The 22,586-nt window shown below is 44.9% G+C and overlaps 1 protein-coding gene across 10 annotated transcripts in view; it reads left to right on the plus strand.

The window, feature by feature from the left end:
- The window catches only part of XPO6 (exportin 6), a 106,332-nt gene that overhangs the window by 78,917 nt on the left and 4,829 nt on the right, over window positions 1-22,586 (plus strand). For 8 of the 10 annotated variants that reach the window (XM_089895977.1, XM_022588440.3, XM_089895976.1 and 5 more), the window contains 9 exons: window positions 3,657-3,816; window positions 6,910-7,002; window positions 10,649-10,793; window positions 12,455-12,601; window positions 13,506-13,695; window positions 19,245-19,400; window positions 20,379-20,493; window positions 20,669-20,840; window positions 22,247-22,408. In XM_089895977.1, the coding sequence (XP_089752103.1) occupies window positions 3,657-3,816; window positions 6,910-7,002; window positions 10,649-10,793; window positions 12,455-12,601; window positions 13,506-13,695; window positions 19,245-19,400; window positions 20,379-20,493; window positions 20,669-20,840; window positions 22,247-22,408 (1,340 nt within the window). The remainder of the gene's footprint in view (window positions 1-3,656; window positions 3,817-6,909; window positions 7,003-10,648; window positions 10,794-12,454; window positions 12,602-13,505; window positions 13,696-19,244; window positions 19,401-20,378; window positions 20,494-20,668; window positions 20,841-22,246; window positions 22,409-22,586) is intronic. The other 2 variants (XM_089895983.1, XM_089895984.1) reach the window with 2 other exon arrangements.

Below are 22,586 nucleotides of genomic sequence, written 5' to 3' on the forward strand. Positions count from 1 at the left end.
GCTCCACCTTGCGGATGTTCTGTGCTGTTGACCTGAGGAGGGAGGGAGCGAAGCCTTAGCCAAAAAGAAGAAAATGTGGGTTGATCTGAACAGCTTTTCACAGTGGGAACTCTAGCCTGCCCCCTCAGGTTGAGGTGTGGTACCCTGCATGATTTTTTGGTGGTGGTGGTAGTATGTGGTTTCCAGGCTGGGGGGCAGGGGCTGGAGACTGATTTAGGGTACTTACTGCCTGTATGTTTGTCTGCCTTGCAGACGGAGCAGGGAAGAGACAACTGCCATTTTGATTAATGTGAACCTTGAATGGCACATATGAATTATATGGAATTGCAGTTTTGTTAGGTCAGACAGAAACGGTCAAATATCAGCAATCTCATATGGTTCAAACTAATAGTTTAAGACACACATAGCATTTGCGAGCTGTTTTTCATTTTAGGTACTGCTTTTTATCAGACAAATTAGGGTAGGTTTAGAGGGGAGTGATCAGGATGGCAAGGATTCTCGAGGGAGGGTGACACAGAGAATGGAAGGGGCCCTGGGGTGTATTTCAGCCAAGAGGAGACTGGCAAGAGTGTGACCCCTCTCTCCGTATCTCCCCAAGACTGTCATGTGTCAGCAGGCTTAGGCTTGTTTTCCTCCCCTCAAAGGGCGGGACCAGGGGTAATAAGGAGCAATTATAGGGAGACCCCTGTGTTTTTGACCAAGCTGTCCAAAGATGGAAGACTCCCTCAGGAGGCATTGGGCTCTCTAGTATTCAGTTGAGGTGTCCAGGAAGAGGCTGGAGGGGCAAGGCTGGGGGAAGGCCATGCTTCAGATGTATGCGTGGATGCAGGGGCCAAAGGGGAAGAGGGGCAGGCCTGGTCACCATGGCTTTTAAGCTGTCTCATGACCATCTACCAGGGAAACATGATTTAGGGTGGTGTTTTGGTTTGGTTTTTAAAAGAGAAACACAGTGTTTTCCTTCATGCTTAAAATATTTAAGAACCTAGTTCTTAGGTTGTACCTAAGGGTACCTAGTTCTTGGTATTTAGTACAGTGAATAAGTTGAAACCGACTCGTCAGGGCAGAGCTCGGTGGGAGATGGGGTGGAAGGTGAGGATGGGTACGTGCAGGGAGCGTGAGGGGCCGCTGATGCGGATTCGAAACCTGTCCACGCTGCTCTCTGAAAGAAGAGCTGGCCTCATCTCTTTTGAAGCCGGTACCACCACCACATCCAGTTCCAGGGTGTGTTTTTCTTAAGGGTTTATTTCCCACAGAGCCCTAAGCCTTGGTTGGTCTGCATACAGGTGGAACAACAGGTTTTTGTTTACTCTGGGCTTCAGTTACATAGCAGTAACCCTGAACATCCTTGACATTCAGAAGGTGTGTAACTGTGGCACTTTTGTTAACTGGGAGAGGAGAGGAGAGAGGCATTTTTCCCTCTCATGTGACCAAGCACGACCAGAACCACTTCTTGGTTCTGTGTGTTCTGTGGGCTCCTCTGGCTGGAGGTGTGGGACGCTCACCCTCCTGCTCTGACTAGGGGAGCTGGCCCACCCTCCTTAGACGCCCACCCAGCGGCCTTGGCAGGGCTGCCTGAGGCTGAGAAGCCCACTCCGTGTTTCTGCACTGAGGCTCTGCTCTCCGCGGGGAGTGTTGCAAGCGGACAGGTGATCGGGCAGGTCAGGGCCGGCTTTGTCGCTAGCTCTCTCCTTGAGTTGCCCCTTCCTTTTGTTCTTCTGCTCCTTGGGGTGTGACCCACTGTAACAACACCCTGGTCACAGTGTCCCCTTTTCCAGGCTCCTGTCCTTCCTTCGGGGCTGTCACAGGCTCTCTTCCAGCCTCAGCACTTGGAAGTCAGTGTAGGAGCTGAGGCATCGAACTTGCTGCTTCACCCCCAGTCTCTTAGGTGTCACCTTCCTTTTTCTTCTCCACCAGTGTCGCTTATCCATATTCACGTTTACATAGTAAAGTGAATGCCCCCAAGGGCAGTATGAGAAAATTCAGGCCCCCAGGACTCTCTCTCCTGCTCTAGTTAGCTCTCTGTTCTGTGTGTCAAATTCAGTCGTACATCTGTGGTCACTCATTCTGTACCAGGTGCCATGCTGGCTGCTGGGCAGAGCCCCTCACCATGAAGGAGTTCACAGTCAGTGAGGAGACAGACTTATAAATCAGTAGTTTATCTCCTTACGTGCACGGAGTGCCCTGGGGGGATGTAGGAGGGGAAGTGAGTTCCCTCTGTTGGGGGAGTGGGGAGGGAAGGCTTTCCAGGAGAGGCGACACTTAGGTGAGCCTGCAGGCTATATGAGGGCCGTGAGGTGTGCGTGACCAGAGAGTGACGTGGGGACTCCAGGCAGAGACCCCAGCTTGTGCAGAGGTGCAGAGACGAGGCACCAGGGGGTCATCAGTGGGTCCAGGTGATAGAGTGGGATCGGAGGAGGAGGAGAAGTCACAGAGACCTCAGCTGAAGCTGGGGAGGCTGGGATTTTCCCTTTTGGCCAGAGGGAGCCCCAGAAGGGTTTGGCTCCTTGCCTGCTGGGAGCTTTGTGCTTAGATCTGGGTTCTAGGAAGATGCTATGGAGCGCCATGGAGGGGGGAGGTTCCTGCCTCCAGCAGAGTAAAATCCTGAAGTGGCAGTGGCAGGAGAAGGTTTGAAAAGTATTTAGGGAGTGGATGGATTGCAGGTGCCCTGTGGCAGTGATCTTACTGTTACTGCCCCTCCCTCCCTCCTCCTGGATGCAGGAGGAGGACTTGGTCAGACGGAGAGCGCTTTCTCTGGCTTGGCAATAATTAATATATTTTGTAGACCTGTGTGGGGAGAGGGGTCCAAAGGGCAAGGATGTGGCTGCATTGAGGATGCTGTTGTCCTTCATCTTTGTTTCCTCCTTGCTCAACTTGAAGAAATATTGAAGCAAAGTTTCAGGCCTTAGAAAATCACTAGCTCTTTGTTATTCATTATTAATTACAAACACTGAATAATGTTTTATAGTTTATAGGGTTTTTACACATTCTAATTCAGCCCTTACTATAGTGAATTAGATAGTAGTGCTTGTTTCCATTTTAAAGATGAAGAAACTGAGGCTTAGAGGGCTCTCGGAGGCACAGAGCTTGCACGTGGCAGGGAACCTGTGTCTTCTGAATCCCAAGTCCTATGCCTTTGGTCCGTACGGTGCTACCTGCGAACCTGGGGTGGAATGCTGAGTGCACCCTGTTCTTTGAACCCTGTCAGCCCATGGAGACCCCATTCTGCACCAGGCCCGTTTGCAGAAAGCCCGCAGAGTCGCATAGACTTAGCTTAGGAGTCTAGCTCTGCCCTGGAAATACGACCCATGTTAGGCAGTTACTGGGCCCCCCGGGTGTGTCTTCTTGTCTGTGAAATTGGCGGTGTCATTCCTCACAGGGTCCAGAGGAATCCAGTCATGGATCAGATCGGTCCATGTGAGCACGGCCCGGGCTATCTGTTGTCTCTGTTTCTCCCTCTGGCCTTGGGGTGCATGTGGGTCTGGCTGTAGGTGGAGCCTGCCCAGTTTCCCTGCTTGGTACTGGGAAGCAGCCTGTGGGTTGCTATGTTTCAAAAATTGGTTTTGCTGAATGTAGCTTGCCTGGATGAGCAGATATCTGTAGCGGTAATTAAAGCATGTTCTTCCTGTTGAAAAACCATCTGAAGTGTTATGTTCCAGGACACAGGTTGAACATCACAGCAGAGAACGACTGCCGGCGGCTGCACTGTTCCCTGCGAGACCTGAGCTCCCTCCTGCAGGCTGTGGGCCGCCTAGCCGAGTACTTCATCGGGGACGTGTTCGTCGTGCGCTTCAGCGACGCCCTCACTGTGGTGGAGAGGTGGGTGGGCAGTTACAGCATGGAGCTCAGCTTACCTGCTGGTGTGAGGAACAGCTGTTGCCAGGCAGCTCTGCTCTGGCACCAGGTGAATTGAGGCTCTGCCACATACAGGGGAGTGTGGAGCAGTCACTGACCCTCTCTGAACTTCAGGTCCCTCATCTGTAAAACGGAGTGGACGTAGTATCCTGAAGGTTTATTGTGAGAATTACATGAGGTAAGGCACTGAGCACAGGGCCTAGTATGTAGCAAACAGTAAATATAAGCTGTTATTTCATAGACGATCTTATATTTAAAGACAGGAGTAACCTCAGAAGAAACCAGGTGAGGTCATAAAGAGACATGAAGAAAGCCATATTAATAAAAGGACAAACACGTAGGCAGTAGGCACTGAGTAGGCAGCCAGAGGCCAGAGGTGGGACCTTTTCTGGTCCTTTTAGAATGGGACTGATTTTTCCAGTCCTCTTAGGGTCCTGAGGATTTGAAGCTGGGCAGCCTCCAAGCCTGACCTGAGGGGTGGATCCCAGCCTTCCCACCACCAAGCTCCTTTTACTACTTCTTCCTCGAGGGTCCCCCACAGGGTTTACGGCTGCATTTGTTGAAGACCATTTCCTACTACCTAGTCTGCCCCCTCCCTTTTCATGAACTCATACATTTAAAAAGTCATATTCTTAAAATAAAAGTGACAGGAGGTTTTCAGATCATTTCAAGGTAACCAGTGAGTTGATTCGATCAAAACTGGGTGGGTGTGGGTCCAGCCAAAAGTTGGGAGACACTTGGTGCTTTCATTTACCCAGTAGCTGTATCGTTGGTAACACATGAGGGGTAGCTGGGGCTCAAGCCTAATTACTTGCATGCCAGATTTTTCTTTAACTGTTACTCTTAGCTTAAAAGCAGCGATAACTAAGAATTTTAAATAAATCTTGAAAAACCAGATTAATAATAATAAAAGCAGCATACAGTAGTAGGACATTTTCAAAAGTAATTTTGTACATTTTCTTTCATTCTATACTTTGAGGGACAGGTATTGTCATTTTATCTGAGTAAATTCTGGCCCAGAGAGGGTGAGTGCCTTACCTCAGGTCACACAGTTCATGAGTGGGAGCACAGGTACTTTAACCAGTTTCCTGAGTCCAAATACTGTGCTCTTTCCAAACCACAGAGCTTCTACTTCAAGTTCTTTTTCCTGCACTAGGCCTGTTTCCGCTGATGGTTAGTAGGAATAGAACATGTCCTTCTGTCTGAAATCTGTATTTAATTTAAACTTAAGCAATATATTATATCCATCAGTCATTTCAACTTCATAGTGAAATGACTGTTCAGAGATCCTGGATTGCTATTTTGTAGGTCCTTAATATATACATCTTTCTGCACTGCTTAGGTTTTCAGGCTAGTACATAAAGATACTTTGCTGTTTTGTCTTCATTTAGAATAAAGTGTGAGAGAAGCCTCCTTGTTATGGCTATGTGATCTTAATAGCCACTGTGATTAGCAGTGTTTTCACTTACAGGTTACATTAAAAAAACCTAATATTAAGATTGCTAAACATAGAAGTATTAAAAGATGTTCATTTTTAGTGTAGAACAACGTTAAAGAATGCCGTTGAATGAAGAAACAGAATGTAAAGTCACATGCGGTATGATTTCATTTATATGAGGTACTTAGAGTAGTCAAAATCATAGCGACAGAAAATAGAAGGCTGGTTGCCGGGGTGGGAGGGGTATGGAGAGTTCTTATTTCACGGGTACTGAGGTGCAGTTTTACAAGATGAAAGCGTAGTGGAGATGGATGGTGGGGGTGGTAGCACATTGTGAATATATTTAATACCACTGAACTGTACACTTACTGTATGAATGTGAAAAGTGTGGGGCAGCTTAAAGAATTAAATACTGGCTGCGCATTGGCGTCTTACTTATTGATGGTGAATGATTTGATGCCTAGTTATTGCCACCACCACACCCTGCTTCCTAGGACTTCAGATGGAGAACCCTTGGCTCTTTCACCCTTATTTCCTTGACTGACTGGAAATTCGTCTTTCTGACTGCTCCCCAACCCTGAATAACTTGTGGCTCAAGCTTGTGGTTTTGTAACAAAGTCCTGCTTTCTCCCCACCATCAGAGAGGAGCATTTTTCAGAGTATGGTCTACATGCATCAGAGTCCCCTGGCTGCTTTTCAAAGATGCATATTTCCAGACCCCCCTCAATGCTACAAAGTCAGTCTGTGGGGTAGCACCAGCGAACTGCATTTGTAATTAGTTCCCCAGTTGATTCTTATGCTCAGTGAAGTTTGAGACCCTCCTCACTGTTGGATTGGGGGAGAGAAACATGCACCGTCTTCCCTGGCATCCCCCTCAGACCTGCTCCCAGGTTTCCTTACAGAGTAAGCACAGAGAGAACCTAGCCAGGTCTCTAGTTTTTTTGGTTTGTTTGTTTATGTTTACTCAGAAAGGAATGTCTGTCTCTAGTGAAAGATGCATTTCCCATTTCCCACTAGAGCTGGCTGTTAGTTATTGTATTCAGTGTTCGTTTGTACGATACATAGTGAGCCCTTGGGCAACCAGTGGGCTCAGTAACTTGCTTCTCAAAGAATTGTGCTTGAAGTTAAAAATACCTTGATCTATTTTAGAAACTTTTGTGGCCTCCCTCCCCCCCACCCCATTTCAACTCTTCAGAAAGTTAAAAAATTGTGTAGGAAATACCCATAGATTCTACAGTGAACATTTTGCTGTATTTTCTTTATCATATACCTATCCGCCTGAAACATTCACTTTTTTTCTAATTTTTGTTATTGTGGTAAAATACACATAGCATAAAAATTTCCATCCTAATCATTTTTATTGTATATATTGTTACATTACATTATCTTCTATGTGTTGTGTTATATTGTTTTCAATGTAAGTAATGCTTTAGTTGGTATCTTAGTATATAAATCTTTATGCACATCTCAGATTATGTCTTTGGGATAAAATAGAAGACCTGGTCTGGATTCTTTTTGATTGAAAAAAAGTCTGTCCTCGAGACCTTGGTACCTAGTCCATTTTGTCTGTTTTAGTCCATAAACTGAATGCTTTTTCTTATATTCTTCTTTGCCAACAGGCTGGTCAAAGTCACTTTGTATGGATCTCAGATAAAATTGTACAACATTGAGACTGCCGTGCCATCAGTATTGAAGCCTGATCTCATTGATGTGTAAGTATAGTTAGATGTTCGTGTATTCTCAGAAAGGCTTTGTTGTCTGGCCCCAAATGACTTTACAGATAAAAAGGGACTGTAGTGGCTGCCATGAAAAGATGAAAAACTCCCACCTCCAAACCTAGAAAGAGAAAGATTGTTTGATGGTATCTCGGGGCCGGGGTGGTTGGAGTGAATGGAATTCATCAGGCAGATGAGAGCTGGCAGCAGAAGGTATATGGAGTAGGCATTTCAGGAGGAAAGAACAGCACAAGCCAAGCCACAGAAGTGTTCCAGAGTCACACAGTTAGGGACGTGGTGAGCAGTTGGTGTGGCGGGAGGCGGGGCTGGATAGACATGTTAGGGCTAAGTGTTTCACCTTGAATGCCATGACTCTTACCCTGTAGACCAGTGACTGAAACTGCAGGGTACAGGAGAATTGCTTGGGAAACATATTCCCTCAGAGATTCTGATTGTAGCAGGATGGCATAAGCCTCGGGTATTTACATACTAAACAAGAACCTCAAGTGATTTTGAAAGCGGGGCATCCAGGGACCACACTTTGAGAAACTTTACAGACGGTGAAAAGCCATTAGGAAAGTGACATATGGGAGGGATAGAGGAATGGGGACTGGAGATGGGGCCATATCCCAGAGATTACACTGCCCAGAAGGCTTGCTCTAGACTAGAGCAGGAGTTGGCAAGCTATGGCCTGTGCCAAATCCAGCCCACTGCCAGCTTATGTAAATAGTTATATTGGAACACAGCCATGCCCATTCATTTACGTATTATCTATGAGCTGCTTTTGCACTACAGTGGCGGAGTTGAATAGTTCTGAACAAGAGTGGATGGCCTATAAAACCTGAAATATTTATACTCTGGTTTTTGCAGAAAAAGTCTCTGACCCCTGTTCTAGAGCATTCTTGAGCTTCAAATTAAATAAATAATAGAAAGAGTCTTATTTACTGTGGTTGTTTAAAAAAAATTTTTTTTTTTAAATATTGCTTTCCTTTTTGAGAATTTAGAGAAAGCTTCTCCCAAGAAAAATGCTAATTTGCTCATAAACACGCCTTGAACACAATTTCAGGAAGTTTAGAGGTCCTCCCTTCAGCCTTTAAGGAGCTCTGTAAGTTTGATAGATAGATTGAAATTCTTAGGAACCCGCCCCCTCCCACCCCAAGACACACTTTGATGTCTTCCTCCTTACTTTTGGTACTTACTTTTTGATCAATGGATTCTAAAGATAAAATACAAAATAACTGCTTTGTCACTATGAATATCAAATTCCCAATATTTTCTTACTTTAAGGTACTTAGTACCTTTTCTTACCTAACTTATTTTGAAAAAGTTCAAATCTATAGAAAAGGGGAAATAGAATGAACACCCATATACTATACTCTCAAGCTAGATTCATCAATGATAAATATTTTGCCACATTTGCTGTTTTTTTTTTAATATAAATTTTATTTATTTATTTATTTATTTTTGGCTGCATTGGGTCTTCATTGCTGCATGCAGGCTTTCTCTAGTTGTGGCAAGCTACTCTTCGTTGCACTGCCGGGCTTCTCATTGTGGTGGCTTCTCTTGTTGTGGAGCACGATCTCTAGGTGCATTGGCTCAGTAGCTATGGCACGTGGGCTCAGTAGTTGTGGCTCGCGGGCTCTAGAGCACAGGCTCAGTAGCTGTGGCGCACAGGCTTAGTTGTTCTGCGGCATGTGGGATCTTCCCGGACCAGGGTTCGAACCCGTGTCCCCTGCATTGGCAGGCGGATTCTTAACCACTGCGCCATCAGGGAAGCCCTGCTGTTTTTTTTTTCTTGTGCTTCTCTCTGTGTACACAAGTGCACACACGTACAGTTTTTGTGTGTGAACTGTTTGAAAATAAATTGCAGACAACACATCACTTCACATGTATATCCTTCAGCATGTATCTCCTAGGAACATTCTCCTATGTAACCATAATACCATTATCAACACTCAAAAACTTTCATAGGTACAGTAATGTCAGTAAGTATGTAAGTATGTCTCCTATTTTTAAGTGTATATGTATATATATTCCGTATGCAAATTTCCCTAATTGTCCCAAGAATGTCCTTTTTACATATATATCTATAGACATACATTTTTTGGATCTGAGTTCTAACTAATGAATCACACATTATGTGTGTCTCCTGTAGCCTAGACCAGTTCCCCAAATTGTGCATGTTTGGGAGGGGTGGGGTGGAGAGAGAGACTGACTTTCTGGAGATCCAGATCCTACTGATTTTTGGTTTTTTTTTGTTTTTTTTTTTTTAAGAAAATCTTAATCTGGATTTGTGTAGTTGTTTTTCTCTGTATTCGATTGAGGTTAAACATTTTAGCAAGAATACTGCATAGGAGATGACATGTCCTTCTTGCATCATATCTAGAGACACTTGAGGTCAGTTTGCCCTGGGATTGTTGATACTGAGTTTGATTTTTAAATAGTGTCTGCCTGTAACCTAGCTACATCCACTGAAAGGTCCTAGAAGCAGTGACACTCCAGTAGCAATGCTACCTCTAGTACTCAGGCTCTTGGTTTCTAAAATACATTCTCCCATCAAAAGGAACCAGAGTTCCTTGGAGAAATGCTCCAAGTCTGGGGCAGGTTGACCCTGGAGAATCTTGTTGAGTCAGTGAGGAAGGTTAGGAACATATGAAAAGGACATGGGGGCTAGCATGAAAGGGTTTTTCCTGGTCAGACTTGACATTGTGATCATCAAGAAAGAATGAGGATGATAATGAGTTACAACATATTGAATATAAAGCATCCATATGATTTAAAAGAAAGAAAAAGATCAGGGAGGGAAAGCTGTTTTTTACAGAAGAATACAGCTAATGAACAGAAAAAGAAAGAAAAACCACTAGTTTGCAGCCACCAGTGTAAGAATGATTTAGGCAGGGTTCCTCAATGGGTGTTTGTTGGGGAATGGTATATTTATTTAGAGTCTTAAAGTATCACCCCAAGATTACTTACTAATTTTTTCAGAAAAGGGAGCAATAACCCATTTAGGTTTATTAGAAGATCTGGTGTTTTGTAAGCTCTGAGACAACTGCCTCACTTGTAAAAAGATTGATTATTATCTGATGAATTGTGAGCTTTTATGATGTATATTTTGTTGTGTGTATGTGCAGTACAAAATTGGCAGAAACCAAACATAGTCTTTGCTACTTCAAGCCTCTAGCCAAATACCATGTATGGTATGATGGAAGCTTAAACTTGAGAGACTCATATCAATGGTTATTTATAAAGCTATAATTCCTGGTAGTTTTCTACATCCTGATTTGTAGCTATGGATATAAAATTTTTACTAGTTCCCAAGTCAACACATTATCACTTAAGTTCTTTGATTCTGTTTTTATTATTTACCATTCTCTCGGCTGAGCTCACGTGTCACAGAAAGATTGAATGAGATCTGGTAGACATTTACTAACTGCCTTCTGTGTTCCAGGCAATGGTGGCAATATTTAGACGACGGGTTTTAACTTTTAGGTACTACGTGAGCAAGTAAATGGCTTCCACACTTCCACACATGTCCTAGAATAGTAAATGTGATGGATGAAATTCTTCTCTCCTGTGGAAAAAAGTTTAGTGATAACGTATTTTGACCATAACCTTTAAAATCGCGTCTTCTCTCCTTTCGCAGGCATGCTCAGTCCCTGGCTGCTCTGCAGGCTTACTCCCACTGGCTAGCACAGTACTGCAGCGAGGCTCATCGGCAGAATACGCAGCAGTTTGTTACGCTCATTTCCACCACCATGGATGCAGTGACACCCCTGATCAGCACCAAGGTCTTGAAACAGCAAAGGCTGCACCTTTTCTCTAACTCCACGTCTGTCCTTCTGTTCATATACCCGTTTATTATAACATTAAAATACCACAAAGCATTAGACCCAATTCTTACCGCTGTGATAGAACTATGTGTCATTTCATGTTCCTTTTTAGTTGTAGTCCATGTAAATTCAAATATAACTATTTTTTTGGTTCTCTAAGTCCCACATGAATACATGCTCATTGTCAAAAAGTAAAATACTGTTCAAATATACAGACTAAAAAATTATGGTACTCTTTAATCCCTATCTTCAAAGCATTTTCCTTTCCAAAGGAAGCACTGTCAACAGTTGGTTGTATATCTTTCAGACTTTTTCCTGTTTTCACATACTGCATACGTAAAAGTTTGTAGATAGTTGGAGAGATATCTTCAGATATCTTCTTTTGCTTAACAGTATGCCTCAGAGACGTGTCAAGCAAGTTCAGTTTTTCAAATTGACCAATGCTGTTCTGTAGTGGGGGTGTATAATGATTTTTCTGTTGATGGAAATTAGATCCTTGTGTGTACATCCTTGTAGGGTAGATTCCTAGAAGTGTAATTGCTGGGTCGAAGGTGATATCCATGTAAAATTTGATAGATTCTAAGTCATCCTCCAAGAACACCACCAATTTATATATCTAAAGCATATACTTTTTTTCTTTTCTTTCTTTTTTTTGGGGGGGTGGGGTAGTTTTAATCATACATGGCATCCTGTACCACTATTAACAGAACAATGTATTGTTTTCTGTAAATTTTTGTTGTGTTTGTAAATGAGTTATGATACCCTGTGAGGGGTTGTTTCAAAACTTACCTACCCATTGCTGGTATTTTACGTTGCCTCCGCTTGATAAAAAGTCACTCTGTAATGAATAACTCTGAAATGTGTGGACTCATGAATGTAGCTTTGTCCTTTTAGGTAGTTTTCTTAGAATAAGTGGGATTATAGGGTTAAAAGTTAGGGATATTTTATGGTTCTAGGAAGTTATGTAATTTTTTTCCCTAAATTATTCTACGTGCCACTGACTCTTTGGTGTGTTGTTTTCACCACAGTCTTACTAGCATTAGGTCCTGTTTTCAAAGAGTCTTCTCTTTTGCTAATTTGAAAGGGATAGAATGGTACGTGAACCAAGGTTTTGATTGGCATGTTGAGGTGAAGGAAGTAGGCGAGCCTGGTGCGATTGATGGAGTGCAGAAAGCGGGGGGGGGGGGGGGCGGGGGAGGCGCGTGGAGAGATCTTGGCTTGATTGGAGCAAGAAGAGGGAGATGAACAGTCCCCAGCTGTTTGAATGATATGCCAAGGAGTTTGCCATGTGATTTAAGAGCTGACGGGAGCCACTGTAGATTCTTGAGCTGAGAAGTGACTGAGCTCAAAGATGCCGGTGACTGAGAATGGGAGGAACTGGGGGGGCGGCGTGGGGGGGTGGTCCTGGCTTGAGGGCAGGAGCTATGGATGTGGCAAGGAAGAGGATGCCTTGTTGCTGGGCGTCATTATAGGAAAAGTTCTTTGAGCCAGAGCCTAGGTGGTATACTTTCGCATCCAAGAACCATATTTAGCTCGTGGCTGCCTCACTAAGTTCTTCTAATAACCAGTCTCACAGGAGATGTCGTGAGCTGACATATCATGTCCTCTTCCCTCTCCAGGTCCAAGACAAATTGCTGCTATCTGCATGCCATTTACTGGTCTCACTGGCCACCACTGTGCGACCCGTCTTTCTGATCAGCATCCCCGCAGTACAGAAAGTATTCAACAGAATCACCGATGCCTCTGCCCAGCGGCTGGTTGATAAGGTGAGGCCTCAGGGCTACCCTGGGGTCCCCAGAGCCGTGTGGCTCAGGCTCAGGGAAGCTGAGGAAGAAGAGTCTAGCCTTTCTTTTTGCACTTAGAGCTTACAGGCTGTGCCAACATCGATGGATTTCTTATATGCATGGCACCGATGCAGCCTCAGCGCTCTCTGGCATGACCTTCCTAACACAGTCAGTGTGCTGATTCACACGTACAATGTTCCTCCCAAGAGGCATGGAGATGGTGCTGCTTTGAGAGCCGGCAGTTTGGCTGGTGTTGGGAGAGTCCTCTTTGCATTCTTTCTGGTTTAAAACAGTCTGCTTTTGTTGTTAAATGTTTGTTTTCTTAGGGTTGAGACACTCCAGACAAGTATATTCTCCTAAAATCCTCTGGGAGGCTCAGGCTAGAAGTTTAAAAACAACAAAACGGGGGTGGGGTCATAGGGGAGTCAAAGCAGTTAGTTAAAAGCACCTGGGATGTGAATGTATTGCTTCTGACTTGACGCCAAGGGCACATTGACTGTAAGAGACTCTTACGAGCACTGTTCTGAGTAGGTTCTTGGAGGGTGTCAGAAGCCGGCAGCTGAGGGACAGGTTGGATTCAGTGTCTGTGATTTCTCCCTCTGTAATGCTTCAAGTACTGACTTAGAGGGGAAGTGTCAGCACTAAGAGTGATTGTTGAGGCTGGCCCTGAGATGTGCTAGACCCAGATTTGGTGTTTTTGCCTCAGTTTCTCTTTTCTCCGTGGATTATCTGAGTTGGACCAAAGTCCCAGGCCCAGGTTTTAAGAAAGGAGCCTGAGGCCTGAGCTCACTGTGTGCGGTAGGTACTGAAGGTTGTGTCAGGCACAGCCCCTCTGCTGCCCACGTTGCTCGTAAACTTCTGATGGACGCCTTGGGGTCTCTTCCAGGCTCAGGTGTTGGTGTGCCGAGCCCTCTCTAATATCCTGCTGCTTCCATGGCCAAACCTCCCAGAGAACGAGCAGCAGTGGCCTGTGCGCTCCATCAACCATGCCAGCCTCATCTCTGCACTCTCCCGGGATTATCACAACCTGAAGCCCAATGCTGTCGCCCCGCAGAGGAAGATGCCCCTGGATGACAGTAAGTGGCCCCTAGGCAGGGACCGCCTGGGGAGGTAGGTAGGGCAGGCATCATTCTTCCTTTGTGGCAGGTGGGATTTGCATCTGGGGCTCATGGGTGAATTCATCTGTCCACAGTCACGCAGCTGCTAAGCAGCAGAGTCGGACTCGGGGGTAGAATCCTGCTCACCTGTGGGATTCAGTGAACACGTCCGGTGAACCTATGTCCTGAATGCAGGTTGCCCCCGTCTCTTATTTAAAATGTCCAAAATAAGGAAAACATCCATTTAAAGGCATTATTTGATGATGCCTTCCGTGGGTAAACATCCTACAGTGATTCTTGATCCATTTCAGATACTTGTATAAGCAATCAAAGCAGTTCACTTCTACACACTGGGAAACATGAAACTATCTTTTGAAACCATTTCTAACCTTTCTCCAAATATATTTAAGAGGCTTTGAAAGAGCTTGGTATCTTCAAGTTTGATTGTTTATATTAAAGGAGGAGGGAAAAAAAGAATCAAGGAGAACTCAGTAGTTCAAGAAGAAGGCATCAGCTTTCTCTGAAAAATCTTCCTGAAATAACAAATATTAAAGAAATATTTTGAAAATACAGTCTATTTTCACAGTAAGAAAATAATAGAACATTGCTGATGTCAACAAAAATGCTTTGTGAAATGTTAGTCATATGTACTCAACATTCTTTAAAAAAGCATTACTTTTATAATTAGAAATATTAACATATACTAATTGTACAAAAATACTAGAATAGTATACAGATGGGAAAAGAAACTCTTAAATCTCACCATTTTTAGTATTTTAGAAAGTAACCTTTTTAACCGTCTTATTGTTGTCAACCTTAATAATAATATACCGTAATAGCCAATTATTTTACCAGCAAAAGTGAGTTTATTCAGGAATAGCCAGAGGAATTGCAGTTCTCAGGATATGAGGACTACGGCAGACCACAGGCAAATCCAAAGAACTAGGAAGGGGCACTTGCTTTTATAGGGTAAAAGGGGGAGTTGCTAGGGGCTGTAATAACCAGAGTCCATTGGAGGAACCTGGGAGTCCAAAGTATAAAGACTTCTCACTGGTTAGGCTGCTACAGTCTGTGATTGGCTGGACTGTCTTCAGGTGGGAGAATAATTTTCTTCTTCCTGCCGGATAAGTAGGCAACACCTTCCTATTTGTAGTAACTGACAATAATACGTGGTGGGGCATGATAGCTCCCCCTGCAGACCTGTCCTGACTCCTGGTCTAGCTAAGGTTTAATTCCTCATTGTCTTCCCTTTTCTACTTGTAAGAATATTTTATAGTTATATAGCTGCATAAGAATGGCTGGCTTAGTGAGGGCATCCTGTGTGCCAGGCTCTTGCCTTGGCGATCTTACATCCTCATCAAATCTCTGGCTGTGCCAACATCAACCTTCAAAGTTTGGTATTTGTCTGATCCTCGTTCTAAGTGTTTTACATTGAGTAATTCATCTAATTCTAGTATCAGCTTTATGAGTTAGGTACTGTTAATTATCCTGATTTTATCCATGAGGAAACTAAGGTATGTGAAGATCAAGTAACCTGCCTAGGGGTTCCATACAGCTATTGTGGAATCATGTTTTATAAAGCTTAATGGTCTTTTCTCACTTTATCTTGCATGTACTTATATCAGGTAGCATAAGCTAGGTTATGCTATGTGGTACCAAACAACCCCCAAAGCTTAGGGGCTTAAATGCAGGGAAAACATCTATTTTCTTGCTCTTACTATATGTCCAGCTTGCGTCAGGGGTTTGGGGAGGTTGTTCTTGTTCAAGTCACTCGGGGACCCAGGCTGATGATGGCTCGGTTGTAGTCTTTGCTTACGTTGGGAAAGGAACATGGCGAATTGTGCAGTGGTTCTTAAAGCTCTTGCCTAGAAGTGATGCTTGTCATTTCCACTCCCATTTCATTGGACAGTGAATGGTTATAGGGCCAGGGCTTAACTTCAGAGGAAGTGGGAAGTGCGATTGCCACCATGTGAGGAAATATTTGCTGAAGAGCATGATGATTTCCACAGTAAACGTAATGAAAAACATAGTTAACATTTGTTGAGTGTGTACTCTGTCCCAGGCACTGGGCTGGGAACTTTATATATGTTATTTCATCTAGCTTTCCCTATAGCCCTTTGAGCTATGTCTTATTATCCTCATTCTACAAGTGGTGAAATGAAGGCTGGAAAGTTTTTCCTATCCTAACTTTATACTTTGAAAACTTTCCAAACCTACAGAACAGTTAAAAGATTAAGTAAACGAGGGACTTCCTTGGTGGCGCAGTGGTTAAGAATCCTCCTGCCAACACAGGGGACAGGGGTTCGAGCCCTGGTCCGGGAAGATCCCACATGCTGCAGAGCAACTAAGCCCGTGCGCCACAACTACTGAGCCTGTGCTCTAGACCCCGCGAGCCACAACTACTGAGCTTGCGTGCTGCAACTACTGAAGCCCACGTGCCTAGAGCCCGTGCTCCTCAACAAGAGAAGCCACCACAATGAGGAGCTCACGCATTGTAACAAAGAGTAGCTCCCGCTTGCCGCAACTAGAGAAAAAGCCCATGTACAGCAACGAAGACCCAAAGCAGCCAAGAAAATACATGGTAGTAAAACAGAGTTAAACCCCCATTCCAACTAAAACAACATTGTAAATCAACGATATTTCAGTAAAAAAATTTTTAAAAAAGAAAGATTAAGTAAATGAGAAACTGGTATCTTTCACCAGGATTCACCAGTTGTTAATATTTTGCCACATTTGTGTTCTACCCAACCTCACACACACTTTTTCTTTTTAACTGAGCCATTTAAAGGAAGTTGGTGACATCAACACTTTATCCCTGAGTACTTAACCTTTATCTTTGAGAACAAGATATTCTCTTATATAACCAGAACACCATTAACACAGCCAGCCAAGCTGTGGAACGTTGTTATAATAATGTTGTTTAATAATATAGACCACATTTAAATTTTCCCTAGCTGTTATCAAACTGTCCTTTTTTGCTTTTTAAAAAAGGATACCTTCAAGGATCATGAGTTACATTTGATTGTCACATCTCTTTAGTTTCTTAATAAAGAAAAATATTCCTAGTTTTTGTTTGTCATGACATTGACATTTTTAAAGCGTCCGGACCTGTTTTCTTGTAGAAAGTCCCATAATCTTATTCTGTCTGGTTGTTTCCAGTAGTTTTTGGCAGGAATACCACCCAGGTAGTGACGTGTACTTCCACTGCATTGCTTCTGTTTATCCCATTATTGGCGATGCTCAGTGTGATCACCAGCTTCAGGGAGTGTCTGCCAATCTCTCCACAATAAAGGTATCCCGTACCCCCTATCCCCCACCCCAGGCCTGGCAGGTGTACATTGGTCTGGATCACAGGGAAAGTGGTGGTGTCAGGAGTGTGATTTAGGTCTGACTGGCTCCAGATCCGTTGCTCTTCACCACATTGCCCCTTTCTTCTTCTTCTTCTTTTTTTTTAAATTAATTAATTAGTTAGTTTATTTATTTATTTTTGGCTGTGTTGGGTCTTGGTTGCTGAGCGCAGGCTTTCTTTAGTTGTGGCGAGCGGAGGCTACTCTTCATTGTGGTGCGCAGGTCTCATTGCAGTGGCTTCTCTTGTTGTGGAACACGGACTCTAGGTGCGCGGGCTTCAGTAGTTGTGGCTTGCGGGCTCAGTGGTTGTGGCTCGCGGGCTGTAGCGCGCAGGCTCAGCAGTTGTGGAGCACGGGCTTAGTTGCTCCGTGGCATGTGGGATCTTCCCGGACCAGGGATCGAACCCCTGTCCCCTGCATTGGCGGGTGGATTCTTATCCACTGCACCACCAAGGAAGCCCCCCCCCACCTTTTAAAAAATTATTATTAATTAGCCTTTCTTCTTGAAAGCAGTGTTTTTAATGGTTTTATAACATCCTATCCTGTGGAAGTACCAATTTACATATTTCCTATTTTTGCATATTTAATCCATTTTCCTATTATTACATATTTAATTGTGCTTTTAGTTTTCCACTTGCACATTTTTGTGAATAAATCTTGGTTCTTGTTTAAATACGCTCACATCAGAGGTCAGATTTTGGTCTCTTGACTCTGTTTGCCTTTCCTGTGCCTTGTGTGTTCTTGGGGAAGCGTCTGCCAGGTGCAGTTTTCTGGCTTAGTGAGCGTCCGTGTGCTGGTAGTGTTGTGAGTGAATGGCTTCTTCAGGAGCTCAGTGTCTAGCATCCCTGTAACTAGCCTTGAGTGGACCAGGCCTGTTGTGAGCCATTGTCTTCTTTCATGCCCCGTCCTATGAGTGAGGTTGTGTCATCTCTCCACGTTTTCAGATGAGGAAACCGAGATTGAGAATAAGCAGAGTCAGGAGTCAAACCTGGTCCCAAGCACCTCTAAAGCCTGGATTCTTTCTGCTGTCCCCTTCACTGGAAGCTGCTGCAGCCCTCACAGAGGCTGGTGGGCTCTGGGGGTCAGCGCCACCCGGAGAGCCCTAGCAGGTGGAGGCTGGCTCTCAGCCCAGCTCCAGTTCCTCCTCTGGAGCTCCGCCAGGGTCGAGTCTGTCAAGCTCAGGCTGAGCCCTGTGGGGCTTCTTGAGGCAGCCGGTGGGAAGAGAAACCCCACAGGTGCTGGGGAATGGTGACAACTTCCCTGTGCTTGATCTCCTGATATGTCAGGTGCTTTGCGAGAATCATTCTGAACCTTGTCTCTAATCCTCACAGCAACCCTGCAAAGGTGGGGGCTATTGGCCAACCCTGGTGTACCGATGAGGATCCTGCCCCCATGTGTAGCTGTGTTGACCACATGCAATTCACATCCAGGCCCCTCTGACCCAGGCCCTTGCTCTGTCCTCTGAGATCCTGCCTGTTTGCTAGCCACTGCCTTTGTTTCCCCTGTGTGCTGTATGGAGTCATCAGTGAGCTCTTACATCAGGGGATTGTTAGAAGTATTTATTGTCAGTAACATATAATACTATATATTACAATATAATATAATGCAACATAATAACAATAATTATATGTAGTTTTTCAGGCCCTCAGGCCCAATAGACCAAGGATTGATCAGGCAGTTTATTCCTTAACACAGCAGCAGTAGATGTGCATGGCCGGTGCTTGTGTGGATTACCGGGCTGGAGCCATGTCTGCAGTTCAAGGAGGGTGTTTGATCTGCATGTGTCCATTCTTGCCTGTGGTGATTACCTTGTGACACTTAACATTCTCACTGGTCTATTCACCATCTTACAGTCTTGATTAAGTCCAAGGCACCTAACCTGAGGGACCTTTCATCTTCTCTGTGGACATGTTTCAGGTGGATAGAGGCAGAATAGAGGCAAAAAACTGAGCAGGCTGGCTGGCAGGCAACTGGAGTTCTGACAGTAAAAAGGGAACAAAAAAAGAAAGAAAAGGATGTAGAAAGAGAGATACAAAGAGAGATTGATAACTCAGTCAAGAGAGACTTCTGTGTGATTGTCCTCTGAATAACTTTGCAGGTTTCTTCCCCTTCCCTGTGTTCTCTCTTACCCTGCTTTATCCTCAGACAAGTCATAACAGGCAACTTAATCTTGGTTTGCAGCCAAAGTGATTATCCACCAGACACTTAGTGTCTTAGAAGATATCGTGGAGAATATCTCTGGGGAATCCACCAAGTCCCGACAGATCTGCTACCAGTCCCTGCAGGAATCCGTTCAGGTCTCCCTGGCCCTCTTTCCAGCTTTTATCCATCAGTCAGGTAGGAGCTGGCCGCAGGCCTCACTGCTGGGTGGTGCTGACAAGGACCAGAGTAACTGCTTAGCTCTGCAGGGCAGGCCAAGTCAGTCGGTGGAGTGGGCCTAGATGGTGAAGGCGGAGGGTGGTGATGTCGTGTGTCGCTGAGTCACTTGGGAACATGAATGGATTGGAGTAAGAGGGGCATTGCAGTGGGACAGAGAACTTTTCTGATAGTTCCACTTATTTACTTACCTGGCAAGGTGGATTTTGCTGAGATGCTTCACCCCCGCACACTGTCACTGTCACTCAGAGACGCTCTCTCTGGGTCTCTGGATGTACTCGCCTGGTTCTCATGACAACTTACAGTGGTCTTGTCAGTCTTATGAGAGAAATATCCAGGGCTTCTCAGGCAGCAGATGTTCACCGATTGCCCCCGAGTGTGTGCAGTTCAAGCCAGAACGTACTGTACGAGATGATTGTTTAGATCTGGAAGTGGAGCCACACTAAATGTAACCAGTATTTTCTGCAGTTAATCTATTTAATAGCCCAGGGCCATGCAATCTGAGTACACCCTCACTGTCCACTTTCAGCCACTTGACCCTGGACCCAACTGCAGATTACCAGTCATAGAGAAGTGGCTGAAGCCCTCAGGGGCTGACCCAGTTCAGTAGTTGCATCAGCGAGTACAGAATAAACCCACCTGCAGTGAGAATTCTGCATGGCGCTGGGTGCTGGGCAGTGAGGGCGGCTTCGAGATGACCTTCTTTTCCTATCGTGAGCCATCAGGCAGAGTTCTCTGTACCAGAGCTGTTTTCTCAGCACATCCATAATCATTTCCCACTTTCCGTATTGGCTGTGATGGTGTTGGGGAAATTTCTTCCAGCAGGAAGCCTTAAAGAGAAAGGATAGTGCAGATTGCAGAAGGAAGTGCATCAAGCCAAGGGCTTCCGTTTATGCCTGTGTACGTGCCTCTGATCATTTGCTTTGTCCCTTTATTTAGATGTGACTGATGAGATGCTGAGTTTCTTCCTCACTCTGTTTCGAGGCCTTAGAGTACAGATGGGCGTGCCTTTCACTGAGCAGATCATACAGACTTTCCTCAATATGTTTACCAGGTAACCACAGACCCGCTGTGTCCAAGGTTTTCAGACTCCACATGAGAAGTGGTGCGACCTGGCTACAAAGTGTGGGACTTTTTGCTCCTTTCCTTCACTTGCCACAAGTGTTGGTTTTCATACTGCTCCCCAGAGAAACATTTTCTTGGCTACTGTGTGCTTTCTCTGTCTGCAGAGAACAATTGGCCGAGAGCATCCTCCACGAAGGCAGTACTGGCTGCCGGGTAGTTGAGAAGTTCCTAAAGATCCTGCAGGTGGTGGTCCAGGAGCCTGGCCAGGTGTTCAAGCCCTTCCTCCCCAGCATCATCTCCCTGTGCATGGAGCAGGTGTATCCCATCATCGCCGAGGTATGAGGGGCTGGGGTGGTCCACTGTGCTGCCTCCTGCCTGAGATGGGGGACGGAATGAAATATTGAGGAAAATGTGTTGTGTTTTAAAGTTAATTTGTTAGTTATTTTATTTTTCTTATAAAATAATTTTTTTTCTGAGAAAGAATGCCATTAGCTTGATATGGTTTTTTTATATTGGTTGAGTTAATTAGAGCTAATCTGGTGTAAGCATAACAGGTTAATTGTCACAAGGTTGGTTGGTAAGTAAGATCAGTGTCCCATGGCAAAGAATTTAGAACTTCAGGTGAACATATGGTTTTCTCCAGCAAACATAACAAATGTTGTAGCAATAACACTTCATAACACTTTCCTATTAAGAAATTTCATGATCTCAAGGGTACAAAACAAGTTCTTAGAACCATTCAAAGCTTTCATCATTAGAAAGCTCTTTGTCCTTCTTAGGAAACAGCCACTCAGCATGACAAAATTCAGAATAAATATATATTTAACTTAAGTGTTCTGTAATAGTTATGTAAATAAGGGCTAACCTTCCTAACTGCCCAGGCTAAGGCTTAAGTAAGCCCAGTTGCTTTGCATCATTAAACACACCTGCGCCCTCTGAGGATTCCTGCCGTGGAAGTTGGTGCCCCCTGTCTTAATTTAACTTTAATCAAAGCTGAATTAAATAGATCTGGGCCTTATAATTTTTACTTCTGCTGAGACCTGTGGAATAATGTGACCTGTCATGCTCTTCAGTGACTTGGAGATTTTTGGATAAATGTGAAAATTATTGCTGAGCCTGCCTCCCTCACCCTCTCCTCTTGCCAGTGAGAAAGGAGACAGGCTGGGAGAGCAACTAGCGCCACACAGTGCCTCCCCCGAGGTGCTGCTTCCACCTGGAGGCCCTCTAATGCTGCTGTCGGTGGTTTCTAAGTGCTCTTTAAACTCCTTTTCTATAGAGGGCAGAACCTCTTTTAAGCCTTCTTATTTGTCTTTATCCTCAGAGGTTGCATAAGGCCAACAGGTTAGCTGGGACAGCTTTTTTTTTATACTGGCAAAGGAACAGCACCACCAAGAAGATGTGACAGATCAGATCAGCTGCTTGCTCAGCCGGAAATCCATATTCCTAATTGTTTTCCATTTAGTAGCCTCTTTTTCTTAGCTTAAAAAGCTGAGTGCTTCCATCAGAAAAAGGGCCCCTTGGCACCGACCCAGGCATTCTGTGTCTCAACTGCGGCCATGTCTCTGCCGAAGAACTCCTCATTTGAACTGCTGGCCCACAGGGGGCTTGACAGGACGAGAGTGAGGGTGGAAAGCCAACACGCTGCTGGCTGTTAGGAGGCATCTCTCAGGCCTCTTTGCTGCTCTGGGCCCAGGCTGTGAGTGGCTCCCTGAAGGTTTGAGGGTCTGTGTGTGTCTCCACAGCGCCCCTCCCCTGATGTGAAGGCTGAGCTGTTTGAGCTCCTTTTCCGGACGCTCCATCACAACTGGAGGTACTTCTTCAAGTCCACCGTCCTGGCCAGTGTCCAGAGGGGGATTGCTGAGGAGCAGATGGAGAATGAGCCTCAGTTCAGTGCCATCATGCAGGTAACGTGGCAGAGCTGGTGAGGCTGCCTTGTGATCCAGGAACAGACAGGCATCATTCTGGACACCAACTGGGTCCACTGGCCGATTGTCCCTTGCTTTGCTTCTGTGGCATATGGTCCCACTGCCTCTAACGTGGCCACTGCAGCAGGCGCCACACAGTGGCACTTTGAAGCCTCGT

This window comes from Delphinapterus leucas, chromosome 15 (genome assembly GCF_059928025.1).
Source record: "Delphinapterus leucas isolate spDelLeu-1000000601 "Yukka" chromosome 15, BTC_Dleu_Yukka2, whole genome shotgun sequence".
Classification (NCBI taxonomy): domain Eukaryota; kingdom Metazoa; phylum Chordata; class Mammalia; order Artiodactyla; family Monodontidae; genus Delphinapterus; species Delphinapterus leucas.